This window comes from Solea senegalensis, linkage group LG11 (assembly GCF_019176455.1).
Source record: "Solea senegalensis isolate Sse05_10M linkage group LG11, IFAPA_SoseM_1, whole genome shotgun sequence".
In the NCBI taxonomy this organism is placed as follows: domain Eukaryota; kingdom Metazoa; phylum Chordata; class Actinopteri; order Pleuronectiformes; family Soleidae; genus Solea; species Solea senegalensis.
The window spans coordinates 17,632,793-17,655,928 of NC_058031.1; the positions used below are offsets into that span (position 1 = coordinate 17,632,793).

At 40.9% G+C, this 23,136-nt stretch overlaps 1 protein-coding gene across 3 annotated transcripts in view; it reads left to right on the plus strand.

Annotated features, from left to right (window-relative positions):
- Nucleotides 1–23,136, plus strand: part of mgll (monoglyceride lipase) — a 33,598-nt gene that overhangs the window by 5,056 nt on the left and 5,406 nt on the right. For 2 of the 3 annotated variants that reach the window (XM_044038219.1, XM_044038220.1), the window contains exons 2-7: nucleotides 1,151–1,283; nucleotides 9,586–9,692; nucleotides 12,932–13,068; nucleotides 19,586–19,696; nucleotides 20,067–20,156; nucleotides 22,161–22,376. In XM_044038219.1, the coding sequence (XP_043894154.1) occupies nucleotides 1,151–1,283; nucleotides 9,586–9,692; nucleotides 12,932–13,068; nucleotides 19,586–19,696; nucleotides 20,067–20,156; nucleotides 22,161–22,376 (794 nt within the window). Of the gene's footprint in view, nucleotides 1–890; nucleotides 1,284–9,585; nucleotides 9,693–12,931; nucleotides 13,069–19,585; nucleotides 19,697–20,066; nucleotides 20,157–22,160; nucleotides 22,377–23,136 lie in introns of those variants that run through there. The other variant, XM_044038218.1, reaches the window with a different exon arrangement.

Consider the following 23,136-nt stretch of genomic DNA (forward strand, 5'->3'; position numbering starts at 1 on the left):
AGTAGACAAATGCCTTTTTGCCAAGCTCTGTGTGGACGGAGGGGACAGTAAAAGTGATGAAGTCCTGGGAACGTAAGCTATGACTGACCTGAGTATGTAAACATGTACAGTAGGAAGATAAATATGTGGGCAACGGGCCTAAGATAGATTTGTAAATGAAATTATACCAATGCAAGAGATCTGTTGGAGGTCTGGTGATTTGAGCTTCGTGTTTGTTTGTGTTTTCTTTTCATTCGGTGACACGGTGGAACACGCTTTGATCTTGAGTACATTCCGGTCCTTTGATATGATCTTATACCTGCCAGACAAGAAATCAGAAAGGAGTGTAAACAGCGTGTTGCTGCAAAAGGAAGAGAATGAAGACAAGAAAGACGGAGATGAGCACTATTATGCAGATGCTGTCAGCCACAGAGTGCTGGAGAGGATTAAGGCACAAGCTGAGGGATGTCAAAAGGAAAGAAGGTAAAGGGAGATGTAGGAGAAGAGACCGTAGAATCAAGACAAAGAGAAGGAAGAATGAAGAAGTAATGGATACTTAAACTCCTAAAAAGACAGTAATGCAACATTACAGGTGCCAAGGTTGGTTGTGATGATGTTTTATGGCAGTTGGCATCCATAACATTGCATTACTGCTCTTTTCTCACTTCAGTCATACATTACTTCTCTGTTCTTTACACCTCATTCACTGTTAAGTTATAGTTAGGCTTTAACTGGGTAAGTTTAGGTTAACGCTAGGCTTGGGTATTTACCAGTAATGGTTAAGGTTAGTGAAAATGGTTTGGTTCAGCTCTCCAAAAACCCTAAGTGAGCTTGTCTGTGTGTGTGTGTGTGTGTGTGTGTGTGTGAGAGAGAGAGAGAGCGACCGACCTTGTGGATAACTGGCCATATGGTCTCGTGACGTAACGCTCTGGCAACCGCCTGTGCGCGTGTTTATGTGTACGCGCGCGAGCGAGCATGTGTGTAGCCGAGGATTATGTTCGACACATCTAAGATTCACACATTTGCATCTCAAACCAATGCAGATTAAATAAACGACAACAACAGAGAATGGACCGAGTGACAGTCACCGCCTGCCTGCTCGTCGCCGGGTTCAGCTGTTACCTCGGCGGCAGCAACGTCTTTTTATCGCTGTTTCGTTTCTCTGTTTCAGACCCGTCATCCATGCCGGAGCCGGGAGTGCGGCGGAGCCCGCAGGGAGTTCCATACACCGAACTACCGCACTTCGTCAACGCTGACGGACTGCACCTGTTCTGCCGCTACTGGGAGCCCGTCAGTCCGCCAAGGTGAGTGGGGAGCAGAGCGGAAATATCAGCTCTGTGTGTGTGTGTGCGTGTGTTCTCGTTTTTGTTCCCCTTTAGGACCTTGATAGTAAAGCTACTTTTTTTAGGACTATAGGTTAAAGCTGCAGTGTGCAACTTTTGTTGATTTGTTTTGGGATGTTCTTATTCTGCCATTGTTTAATCATATAAACAGAAACAATTAAAACACCTTTAGATCAGCTAATCTGCTGGATTATGGACTGTTCATCAGGTGACCAGTGGTTGGGGAGTGTGGAGGTTCCAGCCTGTAAAAGTCTAGTTGTGATATTTGTGCACTGCCTTTTTACGAGTTTGCCTTTTTTTTTTATCATCATCATCTTCGTTCTAGACCAATGACCTAAACATGAAAAACGTTATAAATATGTTAATCCCTTTGTATGCATTAGTGGCTTATGTTGGGTCATGACCCCATTAAGAAAAAACAAATAATAATGAACCAACAATGGTTTTTGAGTATGGTCTCCTCATACTCAAAAACCCTTGTGTCTTTTGGATGTTCCTTTTATTTGATTGTTAGTTGATATTGACAAAGCAGCATCATCCATGAGCAGCATCAGATTTTGTAAAATCCCCAGATGCTCACTCATTATCCATTCTTGTGTTTAAAGGCAGTGAAGGCAAACGATACCAAACAAAACAACTAGTTGATTATTAGGTGCAGAATGTTTTATAGCACTTCTGACTGGTTTAAAAGCATAACATTTTCCACAGTCTGCTGTTTGAGGCCCTGTTTGTACACTTTTGGCTGGTTTTAGTGCAAAGAACCGAATACGGATGTCACACTTAACTCGCTTACAAACCACATTGTTCCTGCACACCGAGGCTAAGAGCACAGAAGGAAAAAGCTGTGACAGAAACGAAACGCCCACAAAACATCTGGTGGCAAGATATTACTCATTAAAATGCACAAAGAGCGTCACAAACTCAGAACATCCACTCACACTGTATCTGTGCATCTGCTGTGTGCATGTTTTTGCACCCACACACGATATATTTGGATTTTTTACACAGTGTGTGTCTACGGCTCTGCGTGTATTGGCAAGAATCTGGCGATATGATACATAGCCCGATACAGGAGTGACGATACAATATATTGTGATACTATATCCATGTGACATTGGTATTGATATTAATCATCAACTGTTTTAATAATCAATGAATCAGTGTTTTTTCAATAATTTAAACAAGCTCTCTCATTTTTCAGCTTCTTAAATGTGAATACTTTCTGGTTCCTTTGCAACATATCACAAAGAAATCATTAAAACTGAATCATTTTGGTTTGTGGACACAAAACAGAGACACCGTCCATTCCGAAAGACTTTCGAGAGCATGATAAACACTGATCAACATTTTCTGAAATCATGTGGACCAAACAACTACTTGATAGATCGAGAAAACAACAGGCAGTTTGATCGGTTATGGAAATTATCATTAGTTGCAGCCCTACATGAAATATCACATTTTATCATATTGATATTTTACCCCATGTGCATCTCTGTGTAGATAGAATTTCTATACCTAATGTACTCTCCTGATAATGTGGAACCAACATTTGACCATATTTTTGCCGTAGAGAAGCCCTTTTCCAGGCCTTTGCCATTTACATTTTAAAAAAATAGAATTTTGTATGCATCTACCTGCTCATACGCTGCAAAGTATGTGTTTTAAAAATAAAAAACTGAAAGCTTATGTCTTAAAATAGCTGCATATCTCTCTGCTGTGACTGTTTTAAAGCCCAGGCTTTGTATCGCTTATATAACAGCTTTTTTTCCCCACCGTAGACGAGTCGATGACTTTGTTAAAAACACATGCTTTCATGTCATGTGGTCATGTCTAGTACAGAGAGACATACAACGGTACATGTTGTGTGTTTCATGATGTGGGCTCAACAGTGGGCTCATGACCTCCTTTGGCACCAAATGTGGCTATTTCATTGTCACACATTATAAAGCTTCCTCAAAGAATGGAGCACAATGACAGTCAAAAAGGCCCTGCAGCGGAATTGAGATATTCTCCCGTAAAACTCTAACTGATGGAATTTTAGTTGAGCTAGTAACTACTGTTGCGGTTTAGTTTTTTTTTCATACCTTCTTGTGCCAAATCACTCAAAAATATTTTAAACATCAAGACACTCCAGTCAGCTGTGTATCATCATACATCCTACGTGGAAGTAATTTCTCTGATACACACTTTCTACCCACCCAGTTAGTTAAGTAATCCAACACAATGTGTCACAGCATGTCAGGAATCTATCTGAAAAAAATCTAATGACTCAGGAAGAAGCATATATCATTATTATAAGTATTAATGTTAAAAAGTGGTGCTGGTCATTGGTGGGCATTTTAAATAGGGAACAATTATAGATTGCTTCGGGAGGGAGAAATAACATTTATAGTTTTCACTTGTTCGACAAGTTTTCATATCAGTCACAGTGGCAGCTCATGCAATGATGAGCTCTAACAATCAAAGGAAACTACTGACATTATTGTGTTCAGTTAAAATAATAATACAGTAGCCTGCAGCTAAAACTGAAACTGTGAAGACATGAAGTGATAAATGACTGCAGAATGTCTCTTACAGCCAAGCCCTCTGTAAATCTGGTTATACAATACTGTTAAAGCCTAATCTTAGTAGTAGTTAGCTATTCATTGAACTGAACTTCCTTCACCAGTAGTGAGTCAGACAGTTTGGTGTGTGCAAAATGTTTGTTTAGCAGAAAAGGGGAAATTCCTCAAACCGTTTAATATTAAATCACAGTGAGTGGAAGAGAATGTAAAGTATGTTCTTAATGAGCTGCGTGTGAAACAGGCGTTAGTTGTTTGTTTCATTAAGGGTCATTTAAGATGAAATGTAGTTCGGTTTGTTTGTTAGAGTAACTTGTTTTTCTATTTTCTACTATTGTTGGAACACAGTAAATCCTGAGCTAATGGGACCAAAATGTGCCAAATATCATATGGTCATTCACTTTGCACATGGTATTTAGCATGGGTGAGGAAAATATGGCAACTATGAAAAACAGGCACACATTGAACAGGCAGATCATATATGTGTATGTATGTACGAGTCACTGCCCTGCTTGTTCTGTTGTCTCTAGTACATTTGAGGACAAAGATGGACTGTTCATATTTGTAAATGTCCCACAAGGACAGAAATGACATCAACAAAGGTCAGCACGGAAACTTAAATAATAACTGACATATATTGATTGTGCAAATAATCACCATAACCTTCCTGATAGTGATTTTTTTTTGTTGTTGTTATTCACATTTCATTCCCTAAATGAGCCCTCCAAATTTGCTTTGCTAATAGTGTTTAAACTGGAAGACTCAAAGTTATTGTTATATGTAGGAAATGTAGGAATTTTTTCTTTTATTTGGAAAGGTAGAAAGATACTGCTGTCATGTCACTGTTGGTTGTAGTACATGACTCATCACATGGGTGTTGTTGTTTTGACAAATGAGAGGTACATTTTCTCTTCAAAAAGGATTACATTTGTAAAATGTGATGCAAGGTTGTCTCTGTCTATATGCGATATGCATTTGGTATGGATGGTTGAGTATGAGCTGGGGCGAAAGGTCAATAGAATCAGGAAGTAGGTGAAAGGTGGAGGGGGCAACGACTGACATTCCTCCAACAAACATCTGACTGAGGCTTTGCACCCACAATGAGACCTGCATACCAACCATGATGCACTGCACAGCTATACTTTTACATTAAAGAAACTGCCTATCACTGACAGTTATGAACAGCGACAAACAGCATGTGTGTATGGATCATGCTATACTCAGTGTTTTTGCTGATGGTGTCTGGATGAGTCTCCTTCCCTCTATGTTTCTGTGGTGGGACTAGTTTACTTAATTGCAGAGTTGCTCGCTGTTGCTGTTAGACTCATCAGTTGATGATACTGCGCAAAGTAAAAGTTATGCAGTTGTTCTGATTTAGTGGTTTGGCCTCGGGGGGGAAAACGTCATTGAGTAATGTGGTGTATAAAATATTATGACCATATTATGTGTTTCATAGATGCCAATAAGTAGGCGTCTCCAGGTGGCAACTGTGATCATTTATAGTAAGTTAATGTGCTTCGAATAATTATGTAGTTATAATCTTAGCATCAGTAACATTGGCAACAGTGTAAATAATCAAAGAATTGTATAATTTCTATCTATAAGATTGACGTTTGCTGCTATTCAGGTGTATTAACTATTAGCAAAGATGAAATATAATTTGATTTTGCCTGAGGGGAGATTATAATGTTGTGACACCAGCGACAACATGCATCAACAGAAATATAGTTACATCAGAGGACAGCAGAAGATATTAAACAAACACACAAAGCTACATAAAAAGGAAAAGTTTAGCAAAGTTTGAGTTCAGCAAGAGTTGCATCCCCAGAGGCAGTTTATTCAGTTTCCACCACAAGCAGATGTCATTCGATGAAACACCATCATAGGCTTTTGACCTTCATTCTGCAGCAAAGAAAACATATTTGGTTTATGTTTTACACAAACTAGCTGGTAGAATGAGCCAGGATCTTCTGATTATGACTCAGGAATATTGTCATTATAGTCCGTCACTTCTCTTCTGTGTTCCTTTGCATTTTCACACCTGCGCTGTTCCATCTGCCGTCTGTCTGTCTCCATTTCTTTCCATCACACAGCAATATCCTCCATGTCTTTCTTATGTGTGTTCCCACCACTGACTCACACACCTTCTATTATTCAGGGTTCCCATGGGTCCCTGAAATCCTTGAAAGTTTGTGAATTTGAAGAAAAGATTAAAAGTCCCTTAAATTATTGAAAGTAATTGAATTTAGTGCAGGAAAGAAGTTAAGTTGATATTGAGGTCTCTCACTGCCAATGTCGTCTTGTTTATTATGACGACACCTACTGTTTTATAATTGGTCCTTTAAAATCCTTGAAAAGTCCTTGAATTTGATGTCAACCAAGTTGTGGAAAACCCTGATTATTGCAGTTCTGGCTTCTTTTTTTTCACTCCTCATGTCTCCCTCAGACACCATCTTATTTTCCACCTGTCACATTGCTCTTTTCTATCATATTTATTTTGCTTTGCTCCAAATCCTGGCACCAGGGAGTTCACAGATTTTTACAAAATCCAGAGGTGTCTGAAACAGTATTATGCCTCTAAAATAAATAGAATACAAATATGGCGCTGTATTTTTGCTTCATATGCCCCGTCAGGATACTGTTATACAAAACCCATTAACACAAACGTGGAAACATACTGTATTGAGGCCCCACAAACCTAGACTCAAACACAGGCTCACAAACACACACACACACACGTCTAAATTCACTAATTAACACATTAACATGCCAGTGTTTAGTCTTTTTATTTTGTTCTTTGGCTCCTGTGTTTCCCAGTCAGGTGTCACAATGAAAAAAGAGGTGCTACTAGAATACAATACAATACAAGGGTTTCAAAGCCTTGATTTCCTGTAATTCATGAGATAAAGGAGAGGACAGAGGGTATTTATTTTTCAGACTTGAGTTAAGTTGAGTTAAGTGCCTGCAAATATTCTTTGGGCTTTGTCTTTAAATTGTACATGTAGAATGTGGCATTTGTGAGGAGAATTGTGATTCCGCAGCATAGCATTGAGGGGATTAGGGGATTGGCTTTGTTTTGGCCCTGTGCTTGTTTGAAGTAGCTGTGAGTATGGCCAGAGGGAGGACCAAACTCTCCCTCACTGAGTGTTTTAATAAGGCTAGTTATAAGCCGTGTTGTGTGGGAGACAAGAGGATCTCCAGTTCCCATGAGAGAGAGTGAAGAGAGATAAAAAATAAGATTAACAAATTAAGTATTTGTGCTTGTACCTGGAACATTGTGTTACACTCAAAATAATGAACACACCATGCTATTTTTGTCACGTTAGGTCTGGAGGTGTGCGTTTGTCCACTCAGGTGAGGGAACAGTTTAGTTTGATGTCTCGGTTAAGTAGAGAAATGCTAAATTGTGCCAGTCTATTTATGCAACACTTGTTCCAAGCGAATGCCTCTTGAGCCTCACCAGACCACACTCCTCCCATGAGTGGAAAGTGGTTCTTCAGGCCTGAGCCAACATACTGCCGCCAATGCCTGAATCTTTTCTCCGGTCCGCAGATGCCTGCAGCTGAATGAATGCAGACATCTGTGAAGATGAGCCTTTGGATCATTAAAACCCTCAGAGTTTCAGAAAATACAGACTTCATATCTCCTGCAGTCACTGCCCCCAGGCATTTTTGGATGGATGGAGACAATGTCACATTACAGAGTTGTTCTCTGTAGAGTCTTCCTCACAGTGAACCCTGATTAGCCCCATTAAACCCCTGCTGCCCCCCTGGCATGTGTGTTACAGGACATTATGTGTGCACAAAGACACTCTTTCACATACATGCACACACACACACTCACTGAGCTGACAAGTACGGGCGAGGTCTTATCCCATAGCAATGGCTTTGTAAAAGAAGGGAAAGAGCTGCAAGGGAAAGTGGAGTGATGTGCTAATGAAGCCTGATGAACAGCCACACCAACACCACCATCACCGCGCTCTGCCTTGCTCTCTCGCTCACTTTCCCCCCGTTTTTCTCCAACCCTCTTTTCCTCTGTCGCCGAATACATTTGGACTAATTGTCTGTCGCTGATGACTGAAGCTTTTACAGGCTTCTCAGCACTGCTGCTAATTAGAAAAACAACTCTGCTGAACATGCACTGATAGAACGAAGTGGGGAAAAAAAAAAACAGTCTCAGAGCCGCCAGAGGCACAAAAGGGGTCAAGAAGACAAGACATTAAATCGAGGAACGTAACCTGTTGAGCTTTTCTGTCCCTGACTGGACTGGATTTAATAAGTGAAATGATCACGTATGAACATTTGATAAGCTTTTTTCATGTTTGTGACATTCGCTGTTTGTGTTTGCTTTACCTTTAGCGCATAGTTAACAAATAATTAGTGTGTGATGAGATTGATGAGGTGCATAAAAAGGAAAGTTAGACAAATTCTTCATTGGCTGTCGTCATCATCATCATCATCATTCGAAAATGTAATAAACAGAGAATTGACACACCATCACACCACTGTTTGCTCAGCCTGCTCGACTCGGCTTTGCACTTCTTTTCCTCACAAAGCAAACAGTACACAGTACATTCCTCTGATCTCAGTATTGTACTGTATATAATGTGCACCACTTATGTTATTTTACACTATACAGTTCTAGCACGGCTTGGCTCAACTCTACATTTTTTATTTGCTTTTCCTTCAGGGAAGGTACCTGGTGCTTTTTTTTTTTGGTACCTGCTCTGACGTGGTTCCAAGCGAGCTGAGTCGACACTTAAGTGTATCAGTTATCAGTTATTTCCAGATTTAACAAGGACATTTCTAAAATCTCAACATTTAACAGAGTCTGTACCCCAGTCGTGCAGGAAGTACTGAACAAATCTTTTTAATTAACTGACCCCGATGATTAACTGATTCCAAACAACTGCTTGTGTTGCTTATAAAACAACTTATCGTTCCTTTCCCAAGTGCACACGGGAATGACGGGGGGCCATCACATATCAAAATGGCCTCTTTCAACCAAAGCTCTTGCCTTAAGTACGTTATTCTAGGGCTATGAAAACCAAACATTTTGGTGATCGTACACTTTCACAAAACTTACAGCACCCATGATAAATGAAATGAGTCATATGTGTAAGAAAACAACAAATCCAAGCTCGTTGGATAAAGTTGTCATCAACAAAGTTGTAGTCTTGTAATGAAGCAGCTGTAAAACTTCCGGATGTTGGACTTCCACACCTGTTTCCTCATTATAAAGCACTGTTTTAAGTATCTGGACATGTTGCATAATTGAATGGCTCCTCTCACAAGCTGAAGAATGGATTCCATTTTGTCAGTGATATAAATACAGAGAATAAGGAGAGCAGGGATGTTTTTCTGGGTCACACTAGGTTTTGCTGAATTCCCTCAGTGTCTTGTTTTAAGTCGAGCCGGCAGTGTTGTGTGCTGAAAGCAGGCAGACGGACAGATGGATGGGTGGATGGATGCTGCTGTTTTTTAAAAAACACAGGCTGTCTTGCTCTCTTTCTGTCCTATACTGAGGCACCAGCGAATGAAGCAAATCAAGGAAGCACAATACCACACCCCCATGTAGAAATTGTTTGTGTATTCCTGTGTCCTAGAGATAAAGAGCTCCAAACCAAGCCTAATGTAGGCATGAATAAACATTCATGCATAATGTTTGTTTCTCATGTCTCTCTCTCTCTCCTCTCCTCTCAGGGCCCTGGTGTTTATTGTCCACGGAACCGCGGAGCACTGTGGGCCGTATGATGAGCTTGCACAGAGACTGAAGCAACTGTGCCTGCTGGTATTTGCACACGACCACGGTGAGTCACAAACGCATACCTTGCATCCCATCAATTCTTGCATACATTTACACCTACACTCAGGGTGGCTCCTGTATTCATCAGACGTTCACGAAACAAAGTTGCTGGGCAGAGAAGAACCATTGTCTGATAGCAGTCTTTCTTTGGTAAATGTCGAGTGAATTAAGTCTGTCAGACACAAATAAAACTGGATGCAGTTCTTTTGTTTATTGTTCTCCTGTAATTATTGTATGTGTGAGTAAGAGAGAGAGTGAGAGGGTGTGTGTGTGGGTGGCATGCTGTTGGTTTTCGGAGTTTGAATGGAACCTCTGGTTGAGGTTTCAGTGAAAGCACAGGATGAACTGGTTCGGAGCTCAGACAAGAAATACCAGTCGTACAGTAAGGTCACATTAAATTAGTATCGCAAAGCGTCTCCCGTCAGCTGTGAAGGCTCAGACGGCAAACCCTGCCCAAGATCACTAAGACAAGAATAGAAACCGCTTCATAGCACTTTTTATATCTTATACCAATACTGATTTCACCACCTTGAGTATTTACCAATAGTAATATCAGTCTGATACAGTATTTTAACGCGGCCCTCACTCATGTCCGATATTAAGTGGTTGCAAATATGCAAAATGCAAATATCAAATTTCGTTGCTGTCTAATCCAGCAATTTTGACCAATACTGAGCTGATATCGGGTCACATGGTGGGAGGGTGGAGAGTGGCTTGTTCCCTCACAGTAAAAAGGTCATGGCATGTTGCATATTCTCCTTGGTGATTAGCTGAGCTGGCACTCAGTTATTAATGAGTGAGTGAAATGATATCGATCCCTAGACAATAATGTCCACTGAACTGAAGGATCTTGCCATTTAAAGTTTGAAATATTGTTTTTGCAATGGAAAAAAAAGAGTCTTTTTTATATCCATTGAAATTGGACAGAATGTAATGTAGTTTTGTTACAACACCCATAGGATAGTGTCTAGTGACTGCAGGCACTCCATCAATGATTCAGTTTCTTCATGAGCACAGTACTTTTGCTTTATGACCATATTTCGGGACAACATTCCCATCAGCCACAGCGGTACTTTGTGATCAGATGTGATGAGCAGAAATATGGAACATTATAAAGCTTTTTTTTTTGGCATCAGCACATTACTATTGCCTTAAGCCAAATACATACAGTTCCACACAGTCTCATAGAGCTCCTGCAGAAGCATGAGTTTTTCAGTTGATAGATAAACCTGCCTTTGCTTCTCCTTTTGTTTTTTTCCCCAACAACATCTTCACTTTGGGAAGACAATTAATGAGGGACTCAAGAATGACTGGAAAGAAAGAAAGAAAGAAAGAAAGAAAGAAAGAAAGAAAGAGAAAAAGAGGCACAACACAACCTGGTGACCTTGTAGTAATGAAGTCAATGAAAGCCTGTGTCTTCACGGTCGAGCTCAGAGGCTTATCTGTGTCATTGTGCTCTGCAGTTTTTAGATGCAACAGGAATGTGTGAACTCACCATGTGACTGTGCCACAGAGTCCACTGTAAAAGAGCAGCATTAGGTCTCACAGAGGAGAGACGTGGGGCGAGAAGACAAACAAATGAAGTGTCTCCTCTGTCGTGAAAATATTGACTCAGGTAGAGATTTCAATGAAGAATTGATTGAGACGATAAAGCAGGGGGGCGTGAAATTATGACAACGGCCGAGGCTGCACACAGAGAAGCCATTTGGTCTGTGGCTCACTGTAAAATGTCACACTGCTAAATAGAAAACACTGAACTGGAACAAGTCCCTGCAGATACTGGTGTCTCATCTATCTTTCTGACACACATACAAACACACAGAGAGAGCTTTTCATTGAGTTCAGCAGTCAAGATCTTTAACTCCTTATCCTTATTCCTTCTCCTCTTTCTAATTATAGACATTTGACTTCCTTCTCATTCACAGCCTGCTCACACTGGAGGTTTCATTCATCTGGTGCTACACTGTCCAAAAAAAAAAACACTTAAAGATGTAATGTATAAATGATTCTTTTAAATGTCATAAAGTAAATATAAAGTTCACACAATGACTCCCTACAATGGCCAGTGCAGCAGTAGGTATAAATACTGTAAAATAACAGAGGTCTAGAGATGGTCTACTGCATACCTTTGTCACAATTGGTTGTTTGAGTGACTGTTGCCTTGCTGTCCTCTCTAATCAGCCTGGCCTTTTTTCCTCTGACTTTAACAACAAGGCACAGAAAACAGCTGCTCAGTGGAGATGTTTTCTTATGTATTCTCTGATGGTTGTGCATGGAAATCTCAGACCGGCACATCTGGCACCAACAACCGTGCCACGTTCAAAGTCTCTGCGTGTGTGTGTGTGTGTGTGTGTGTGTGATTTAGTGCAGTAGCAGAAGAAGTTGACTGAGTGAAGTGTGGGGTTATCGATCTGACATGCGAGGGGAGGATATATAGTGTGCAACGATGTGGTGTTTGCAGCTCTCCATCACTCACTGCTGCTGTGATTGTCTATCGATCTCCACTTTGTCATGATTTCACAACTGATGAGCAGATGAATGTATAGGATGGAAGACATGCTACCACATAGTTTCTGAACACACACACACATGCACACCCCTAAGGTGGGAGCTGGCCATATGGCCAGTGTTTTTGAGCTCACATGTGATATTGATTTAGTGGTCACCATGGAAACCAGCCTCACCTCTCAGCCATTGCTACAGAAAGCAGTATATCACTGGTTGGTGCATATAGGAATGTGCATATTTGTGTTGCTTGTCTTCTCCGTCTGTCAGTCACCTTTATTTCTCCTGTCGTTCCTCTCGTCCCACGTTTCTGCTCGACTGCTTCATCTTTCACACTCTTCATTCTTCCTCCTCTCCTTTCCCCTCTCTTTCTCCTCTATCATTTTCCTCTCTCGTCCTGATTCTTCACTGTCCTCCTCTTCATGTGTCGTTAACACTTTCCTCGACCACCCCTCACTTCCTCCTTCCTTTTCAGTTCTCTGACTCTCATCTCTCTTTCTTTTCTGCGTTCTCATCCCCCTTCCTATGCATTCTTCCTCCCTCATCATCACGATCACAGGTCCCTGTTTCCATTTGTTAAAGTTAAAATGAAGACAATGCATCAGTCTGTCCACTGCGATCATTAATCATTAGCACTGTTTCTGTTGCAGTGTGAGAAAGAAAAGCTTTGACAAACAACTTTTGGTAAAAATCAAAAAAACATTCCCTCTTGTTTTTATTTTCTCATTTCCCCCACAGTTGGCCATGGTCAGAGTGAAGGAGAGAGGATGGCCATCAAAGACTTCCAGGTTTACATCAGAGACTCCCTGCAGCACATTGACTTGATGAAATCCCGCTACCCCAACCTGCCAGTCTTCATCGTGGGTCACTCCATGGTAGGATATTCTAGATATGATCTGTTGGACTGGAAATTGCTAACACGCGTTTTGACTTAAGCTTGTTAGCGGTTGAAAACAACTGTAAAACACTTTTAATAGCAAACGTTTGCTTTTAACATTCCTCCAGCTTACGCAGTTTTCACTGCACTGGAGAAATAAAGGAAACGGCCGATTAGAGGAGGTATGTGCTTTAGAATGATGAGGGAACCACAACATTCCTCATGTTAGTGCACATTTCATGCATTTTCCTTCACCGTTAGTTCAGGCTTCTGCAACCTGCTGCCCTCTATAGCTTCAAAAGAAAAAAAATAGAATTTATTTAAAATATATATAAATATTCAAATATTTCTCTTTCAAAGTGAGCAAAATACATTTTTTATTTATTTTGTGGGTCACTTTTTATTCTATCAATTTTCCACAAGTAATAGAAGGACACAAATAGGTGTACATAGTTCAAAATAGGCCTAAATGTACCAACAGTGTTTTTTGTCAACAGCTATGAAATGTTTTGCTATGAAGCTGCGTTCTTTTTTGTATAGTTCTTAAATTTCACAGATGCAACAGACTTAAGTTTCCCATATAAAACTTTATAGACAATTTTATCTTTATTTTATGGGTCAAATAGGTTTTTTGCATAATTGTATTTTGGGTGGCGAGGGCTCAAAAATGGATCTTCTGATACTACAGGTTGCAGCAATTCACGTCACTTACACACATTTTTGACTGCTACACCATAAAGCCCCTTTTCCACTAACACGGCATTTTGCGTTTCCATTAGCGATAGTACCTGGTATCTGGTAATATTTTTACTACCTGTACTGGTTAGGTTCCAAGCGACAATGCCGAACTGTAGGTCAGTTAAAAAGACTTAACAATCCTGCAAACGTGGCTTAATCTCCAACAATTACCAAGCAAATGTGTAAAATTTCAATAGTTAACAGAGGAGTGTAGTGTGTTCAGCGACGGCACTTCCGAGAATTGACACGGACAAAAAGAAATTGATGTTTTCTAATGAATACATTCATAATTAGTTAAATGCTTAACGGCAATTAATCAACAAATGATTAATCACTCCCTAGTTGGTGCAAAAAGCAAATATTACTACAATAACAGATGGAAACTGCAACAACAACATGCTTTTTCGTCACCCATTGTTGATCTTGCTGTGCTCTGTTTATTTCCATCTTCTAGTTCCACCTATTGTTTATATTGGTCCACCCAATATTTGCTTAACAGCAGTGCAGGGGAGCATGCTTTTCATGGTACCACGAATATTTCAATACTTGGGATAAATGGAAACCCTGGTATTGATAGCTTACCTTTTCCACAGTAACACAGATTGTGTTTAACCTCCAGCTGCTGGTGGCGATGATCACTGTAAATATCCAGCAGAGAAGGTGCAGGTTCAGTGACCTGCTGAAGTTCAATGGGGCTGTATTTGTTGACGGAGAAGATTATGTGTTCTCACGGCATAGAAACAGTCCAGGAATCTGTGCAATGTCCCGAGTAAATATAACCCTAACGGCCCAGGTTATTCACCTTGTGAGGCTTTTGTCCTAGATAAAAAATCCGAGTGCTGTCCCAAGTTATAAAAAGTAAGGTTCCATAACATCAGGGAGCGCTATGCATCACTGTCAGAGGTCAAATCAAGCAGATGAAGAAGACATGTTCTTGCTTTCCCACTCATCTGATAAAAACCCAGTAATTTGACCTAGGAGTGAATGCGGATTAAATACATACTCGCTGATCACAAATCCATTTCAATTTGGGATTAAATGGCTTTATTTGGACCAGTGGGAGTGGAGTTTAATACAACATGGACACAAAAAGCTGGATTTAACAGAGCAAACAGCAGTGATCAGGTACATAAAGAATGGTTCCCCTCCGTGTTTGCAGGTTGAATCCATATGCAGCCCTTCAGCTCCACCTGTGTTAGTCCTAAAGATTTCAGGTTAAATCCCACTAAATACGCTGTTTTTATTCTATTATCTCACAGCTGGAAGAGCCGTTACAACCAGGGAGCACAGCGGAGACGTCCAGATTCATTACAGACTTGTTTTACCGTGCTAAGCGCGGGGAGCCTTGTTATCTCGCGGCGCAGTCGTTGTTCTGTGGGCGTGGTGGGTTCAGCACAAAAGATTTGTGGGGGGAAAAACTGCACACACTGTCTGTATTTGTGTCGTGTTGAGGAAACGTTCGTAGCAAAGGCTTTATAGACTCATTATACATCAGAGACTGACTTGTTTATGTGTAACCTCGTATGATAAGGCTTCATTTATAAACGTCATGTTTCTAAACAATATTATACTACCCTGTGGCTCGGTAAGACAAACTTATGAGAAATCCCCTTTTATGGGGTATGTTCTCACACAGCGGAACATTAGCTTTAGTGTTTTATTTATTTGAGCTCTCATTTTTGGCTGTTGCATCATCTAACTGTTTGGAAAAGCGCTCCAGCCTTTTATGGATGTTGTCTTTCCATACAGTTCCGTTGCCCGTTGTGTTCAAAACAAACTGAGGATGTAGGAACACGGACATAAATAGTTTTGTGTAAACTTAATCGTGGGACCCCAGATGGAGGCCAAGCATGTGTTTAAATATAGTGTAAATATTAGAGCAATGCTCCCTGTGCTCACAGTGGTACCTTCCTTTTTGTCCAGTCTTTACCATCTTCCTCTTTATTTTTTTCTTACCATTTGCCGGCATCACTTATTATAATTATCTGCCTGTCTTCTCTTTCCTCTGCACTACTTCTTATCTGTCTCCTGTTGTTTTTATTTTGCATCCTCTCCTCCCAAAGCCTCTCTTTCATCTCCCTCGCTTACTTTTTCTTTTATTTCCCCTGCCTTACCTTGTCATGGAAACAGACCAAAAGCCCAGGAAGCCCAACCCCAAAGCAAATGTCATGTTGCCATGTTTTCACAGCCATCATTTCCCAGTTTCCCAGTGTTGTGACTCCTCATCCTGTTTCTATTCGGCTGTTCTTGTATGGATATCTATTTAATTGGCCCAGGAAAAGCGCACACGCCACAGACACAATGGGAACCACCTGTGGGTGTTACGCCCTTGCTCCAAAGATAATATCCTGAAGACAGATCACCAGGAACTGCGTTTAGTAGTTTGTTTGATCATATTGAGTAAAAAAAAATGTAATGTCTCTTCTAATAGGCCAGTTAAAAAAGGTGATATAGGTTAAATATGTACAACCACGGCTTTTAGCGTTTAGTTCCTGTAGAAGACATTGCAGGAGCATATAATTCCAGATTTTCCAAAAAATATGTAAATAATACACATTTATACCAAGCATTACACTGTCTTCATGCACACTCACCTTATTTTGTATCATGTAACCAAACAGACTTATTCACATGCTGTACTTAAATACAAGTCTAAGACACTTGAGTGTTTTCATTTTGTCAGTCTTTATACTTTTAATGTATGCACTGTACAAACATTTCATAGGGGAATGTGTCTACTAACCTCACAGTATCCGACAGCTTTATTTACAGTATCAACAAGCCTTTACAAAATACACACCTTATAAAAATGCACACCATTTCACGTCTAAGATGCCTATGAGCTTCTTCACTTCTCACATGGTTTTGGTTGAGCACAGAGAGACGACTGTTTTATGTCCAAAACAAAAAAGAAGCTATGATTAGCACTCTGTTCCTGTGTTTTATTCACTATATAGCTCTTCACATGTCAGCGTGACGGCTATACGGTCCATATAATGGCTGCACGTTTGTTCCTCGGGCACGTTATGTCAGCCAAAGTCCGCCCAAAATACAATACCAGCATTCATCCGCCCAGTCCCAGTTCAGAGAAAGTGTAAGAAGGTCTTTTGATGAGCTTCTTAAATAGCTTCTCTGTTCCACTCCTCCTTCTGTCTCCACACTCTCCTCTCTTCCACATTCACACTTATCCTTCCATCATGCGACAAGACATGTGTATGTGCCGGGGTGTGTTTTTCCCGCATGTTCAACCAATCGAGCAGTTTGGGCAGGTTGCTTCACTCAGAGGAAATTTCACCATTGGATTGAGCAACATTTCTGTGAGTGCATGTGTCATGGTGACACATGGATGTTTCAGTGTAAGGGTTGGCTGAAAGCTTCAAGTGTGTTTGGAAGGGCATATGCATGCAAGCCGCGCTGTGCGAGTGTGTTCCTGTGTCTTTAGAAAGTGAATTTGTCTTCCCCCTGCTCAGTGCCTCCATTCACACAGCAACACTGTCATTGGCCCCAGACTAATGAATATTCACACAAGTGACAAAGAACGCTCACATAGGCAACGTTGGAGCCAATTAGTCTCTAGAACAAGAGGGAGGAGGGTAGATTGACCCATAGAGAATCACTGTGTGTTTGTGTGTATTGGTTACCTCCTCTGGACATTTTCTGGCATAAACACTGACCTTGCCAGGACCAATAGAGACCAAAACCAGGTCCTCATGAGGCCGAAACCTCATTTCTGAGGAACTGGTGAAGTTTAGGGCTAAGATTTGAGTTGTGGTTACCGATTTGCATGCGGCTTTGTATTGCTAGAATAGCAGTAGTATTTTTTTAAAAATTGTGCTTCGAGGCTTGAGACAGTTGAGACCCCTGCGGGGCGGTGAGCGCAGTGCATGCTGGGAGTGGTTGTCGTTCATCTACATGAGCCAACATTACATTTTTCTGCCTTTCTTGGCCAAGAAGGCACTTGCTTCAAATATTATTTCACATTTCTACTACACAGATGACCCAGTTTTAATAGACATTCATCTTTCCAACAGTCAAGTATGGCTTTAAGGTCAGTCTTAGGCATTAACTGGTTATGGTTAAGGGTATGAATTACACTTTGTCTAGGCCAGTGTTTCTCAACCCTGGTGTCCTCTAAAGAAGAAAAAAAACAATGGCGCAGTCGAACACACGGTGAACACAGTGGTGTTTCTCTACAACACAGCAGCCCCGCTTGAACATCTTACCCCGCCCATTAGGTTTAAAAAAAAAAAGGCTACTTACTTACGTCACAATACTCAGATTAAATCATGTAAGGTACCTTTAATGTTGCTCCCTTTCAATACATCTCTGTTGTGTTGGTCTAGATGACATGTACTAAACAATGGGAACAATGGGGGAGCCACTGCCCTGCATGTTTTAGAGGTTTTCCTTCCTCCAACACACCTGTTGCTACATCTAAAAAACATGCAGGGTAGTGGCTCCAGGACCAGGGATGACAAATGATAGGAGGACTACCTGGGCAAACCTGTGTGTGTGTGTGTGTGTGCGCACACATGCCTGTGGATTAGTACCTTGACCGTCTCCGAACACCTGCTATGGCCTCAAACGATTTTAATCACAATCACAAATGCCACCATGGGTGAGGCATAATGTCCGCTGTCATTGCGCCACCATGGGTGAGGCATTATGACAGTAGACACTGTGCCCCATGAGCTATGTGTTCACATTTGTCTCCCAGTGTGTGTAGGACTACAGAAAACAAAAGAACAGGGTGGAAACTCGGGCCCATCTGAACAAAAGAGCGGTTGTTTTGTGTTTGTCTTGACCTCTGAGTAGTTTTCCCACTGCTCCTTCCTTGCATCAGAAACTCTCACTTACTCTGTAAAGCCCTGCCCATTCCAGTTAGAGGAGAGAAACACTCCCACTCTTCTGTTCTGTTAATCATGCGTTTTATCTCTTAAACCTGTTTTAAGTTGGATTTATATTTAGACACATCTGTCAAAGCGATTGTGTGACTGTGTATTTTCTTGTTAATTCTTCATCATCGGCCTGCAATAGCCCATTCATCAGCTTAACCTTTGAACATGTAGAAAGTCAAAAGAGCTGCCCAATTTCTGTAAAGCAAGTACCAGTTAAAAATAATGCAGACCTGGATCAATTTAAAGCAAATTATAGTCTAGGTATAAGGGATTGGCTTTTCAAATGAAAATGCTCTTTGAATTTTGGAACAATAGAAGAAAATTTGCATTATCTGTCCAATATTTAAATATTCAAATAGACAGAAATGTACTCTCTCCTCCATGTGAAAGTTTATTACAAGTAAGTATGTGAAGTTGGCCTCAGGGTAGCTATTCCACACACTGACCCAGCTACATGGGATTCCTTAAACTAACTGTGTTCCAGCCCAAACTATGTTACCGACTTAAAATCACACGTCTATGTGGCAACTCTGCACTTCCAGGAAGCAAACAACAACCAACTCCAGCACATGAGAGCCAGTGAATGTAATGCAGGGTTCACAGTGTGTGTGTGTGTGTGTTGAGTTTCAGGAAGAGGCTTCATTCTAAAGAACAAAATGACTTTGCTCTGTCATGAAAAAGCTGGTGACTCAGAACCTGCTGCTCTTGCTGCATGTCTTTGCTCTTTGTTTGTCTACATCTCTCCTCAAGCTTTTTTAACCATTCAAATAAAAAAATCGTTCAATTTACCCAGAGGCAACTTCTAAACCCTTGGAAAACTTAAACATGTCAGATTCTTCTTCTCTTCTTATTGATTGATTGATTTTTTATCTCACACAGGGCGGTGCTGTCGCCATCCTGACTGCCTGTGAGAGGCCCAATGATTTTGCTGGAGTGGCTCTTATCGCACCACTGATCAAAATGAACCCAGAATCAGCCACGCCGTTCAAGGTATGACATAATGACACTGTACACTGCTTTCCTCTGTCCATCCTAATCATCAAAAGTCTGTCATGGACTTATCTCTGGCTGTAGATGAGGACTATGATATGCTGTCCTCTTTTTTATCTTGTGCCTTTGTTTCCTGTTCTTTTAAGCCCTAACTGTGAGAGAAGAGTAGCCTTGTTCCTATTCTTCTGCTTATTATTAATATTATGTATTATTAATGTCATTATACTGTATGTTTGATATTTAATAATGGATTGTGTACACTTAAAATTGAATGACTGTTACAGTAATTAGTTGGCGATTACAAAAAGAGACTCTACTGGGAGGCGCTGATGATGAGATACATTTTCCTTTGTTTTTTTGCCGTTTGCAGGTTTTTCTGGCGAAGGTCCTGAACCACATGCTTCCCAGCCTCCCACTCGGCAGCATCAATTCCAAATGGGTCTCAAGGGACAAGTCAAAGGTGAGAGACAATTGTTGTGCGTGCGTTCGAGTTTAAATGTAATCTGTAAATGAAATATCAGGTGTGGGCGTAGCACGCATGTGTGCATAAGCGTGTGAAATGTTCTGGACGGTCCCAGGATGAGTGACGGTCGCATGACCCCTTTTTTTCAAACTTCAACTTTTGTTTCTCTGGTCAAGTGTGTGCATCTATGTATGTGTACATTAGGGACTGTTGTGTGTATTTTACGCACTTTTCATTCTTTGTTTTTTGTGATCATTTTGGCTGTGTTGCATATGACATGAATTTCCGGCTCAGCTCCTACACTAAAGTTTAAATTAAATTTTTTAACACATTTGTCACTGCACAAAAAATAATAATGAAAGTAAAATCTGTGTTGCTGCTAACCATTGAGAGATCCTTGGTTGTAATAATTCAAACCAAAAAAAAAGTACTTTGCTTGTAGTATATATATATGTGTATATATGTATATACATATATATATATATATATATATATATATATATATACAGTTTGCTGGAAAGGGTTACTCGACTGTCTTTCTGAAGGTTTATTCCACATACACAGTTAAGCAGACGTCAGTTTGCAGTTAGGCAGTTATAAGCTTGAAGTTGGTTAGTTGGACAGCATCTTGTTAGGTTGTAAAACCGACAAGTCGTACAGGTTCTGATGATAGATAGCTTTACAAAGGCGCATACGAAGGCGATATATAACGAAACATGACTTTGACGATGCACCTTAAATGCACTTTAAAGGCAACGGTGCTTTGATACCAATTGCAGCAATAAACAGATAAATAGAATGAAAGACAAATAGCTTTGCCTGCTAGAAACCCTTATTTTTTAAAAACATACTCAGGTTATTGCATTTGTGTGTGCGTGCGTGCGTGCGTGCGTGCGTGCGTGCGTGCGTGCGTGCGTGCGTGCGTGAACACAGTCATTTGTGTGCACATCCTGTAACAAAAAGGTAGTAAACTGTAACAATATGATCTCATCCTGCTACCTCTGCCTCCTACTCTGTGTTGGAGGAAATGGTGTCATCACATCTCTCAGGTGCAAAACATTCAGTGGATTAGAAGAATAAAGTCATAGCAGTGGCAGAAACGTCGAGGACAGGTTTCGTCCAAAGTAAAGCTGGTTACATTGTGTTTTGGGACCAGTAGTCCAGAAGACATTGAGGAACACTTTCTGGAGTTCAAAGTGTTTTGTAGACAAAAGGATTATGGGTGACCTGTAAAGTCTCTCTGTGACGTGATATTTATGGCGGTGTTTGTGGACGTGTTGCATCAGCTCGGCTCGCTGTCGTTCGTAACTCAACGCAGCAGTAAATGTGGTCGCTGCTTCTGTTGGAGTGGGCCATCAGCCGTGTTTACATACAACATACAACATGAATGTAGTGTATGTGGGTGAGTGTGCGGCTTACGTGGGAGCTCATATGGAACTTGATAGTGTTACTGTTTAATGTCACAGGAATGGGGCGTGTCCTTCTTCGGTGCAGTGCCCTGATCCACTGCTTGTTTCTCGGCCCCCATCTGCTGGGGCGCTTTCATTTTTATTTCCTTTTTTTTGAAGCCCCCCCCCATCCATTAACCAAACTTATCACATGTGCAAACTCTCGTGGTTTTCCCATGACTCTTGTCTCATGAACTTCCCCCTCTGTGGGGGAACCAGCACTTCCCTATTTGGATTCAACCTCAGCATTTACTGTGTTTTAAGACACACACATAAAAAGGAACCTCACATAAAACCACTTTCAGAGCTTGAGCCCCTATAAATATCCAAATGTATGTAGTTGATGTGGTTAAAAAAGATAAAAAACACACACACACACACACACAAATTAGTGAAAGAAATGTTTGGAAATGGAAGGTTTAACCTTTCTCTTTAGAGCTGACGTGGGGAAGCTGCATAAACCTTAAGAGCTCACATCAAAGTTAAAGGAAAAGAGGGGATAAACTTAAGTACCATCTCTCCATACATCTCATGTCCATCTATCTGCTGCCAGGTGGAGGCATATGACGCGGATGAGCTGAACTTCCACGGCGGGATGCAGGTGTCGTTCGGCATCCAGCTGATGAGGGCTGTGGCTCGCATCGATAAGGAAATCCCGTCCATCAGCTGGCCCTTCTTGCTCTTGCACGGCGACGCCGACAAGCTCTGCGACGTCAGAGGCTCCATGATAATGTTCGAGAATGCTGTCAGCTCAGACAAGAAGATCAAGGTTTGTTTACAGTAAACCTTATGGGATTATGACAATATTTGTTTTGTTCTAAAATCACATGTTGCATTATTGCCTTATACTGTATATTTCACACTGTTCCTTTTTCCTTCTCCGTTTCCTTCACACAAAGTCAGTAGGGTAGGTAACAGTGTGACTAGACTGTTCAGGAAGTTGCCACATGTTTAGTCTGAAACGTTGATGCTTATGTGGCTAGCTGATCTAGAACTAACAACCTGGAACTGAAAACACTAATGATCAAAATAAGTTGTTGGCTGTTAAAAAGTAGTTTTTCAGTCACTGGAAACTGCATTATTGAATGAAATCCTGCTGTTAAAACATCGACTTTACAAACACAATTTGTTCACTGAGAAAGAGACTTTTGAGTTTTGAGCTTAATAAAGTCTTCCTCATCGGTCAGATGTGTATTTACTGACAAGGAAGTTTGAATATTTTCACATGGTTCACCTCACGGGACTTCAAAATACAGAGAGTTACAAGAGGCGGAACAAGAAAGGAGAATTTGTGAGATCTACCCACAGAAGGTTTCCAAAACACAGAGATGCACTGATACACCTGGCATTAACTGTTGTGTGTCGGCAAATTGTTCAGCCCTACTGTGTAGGGTTTGTGTACTGTGCGTTACGAAGTGCACAATGGATCAAAACACCAAACCAAACCATACACAGAGTTTGCCTGTCCGTTAGATTTTGTGGATACACTGGTTGCATTATGGTTATCAGTGAAACCAGTATTTCAGTTC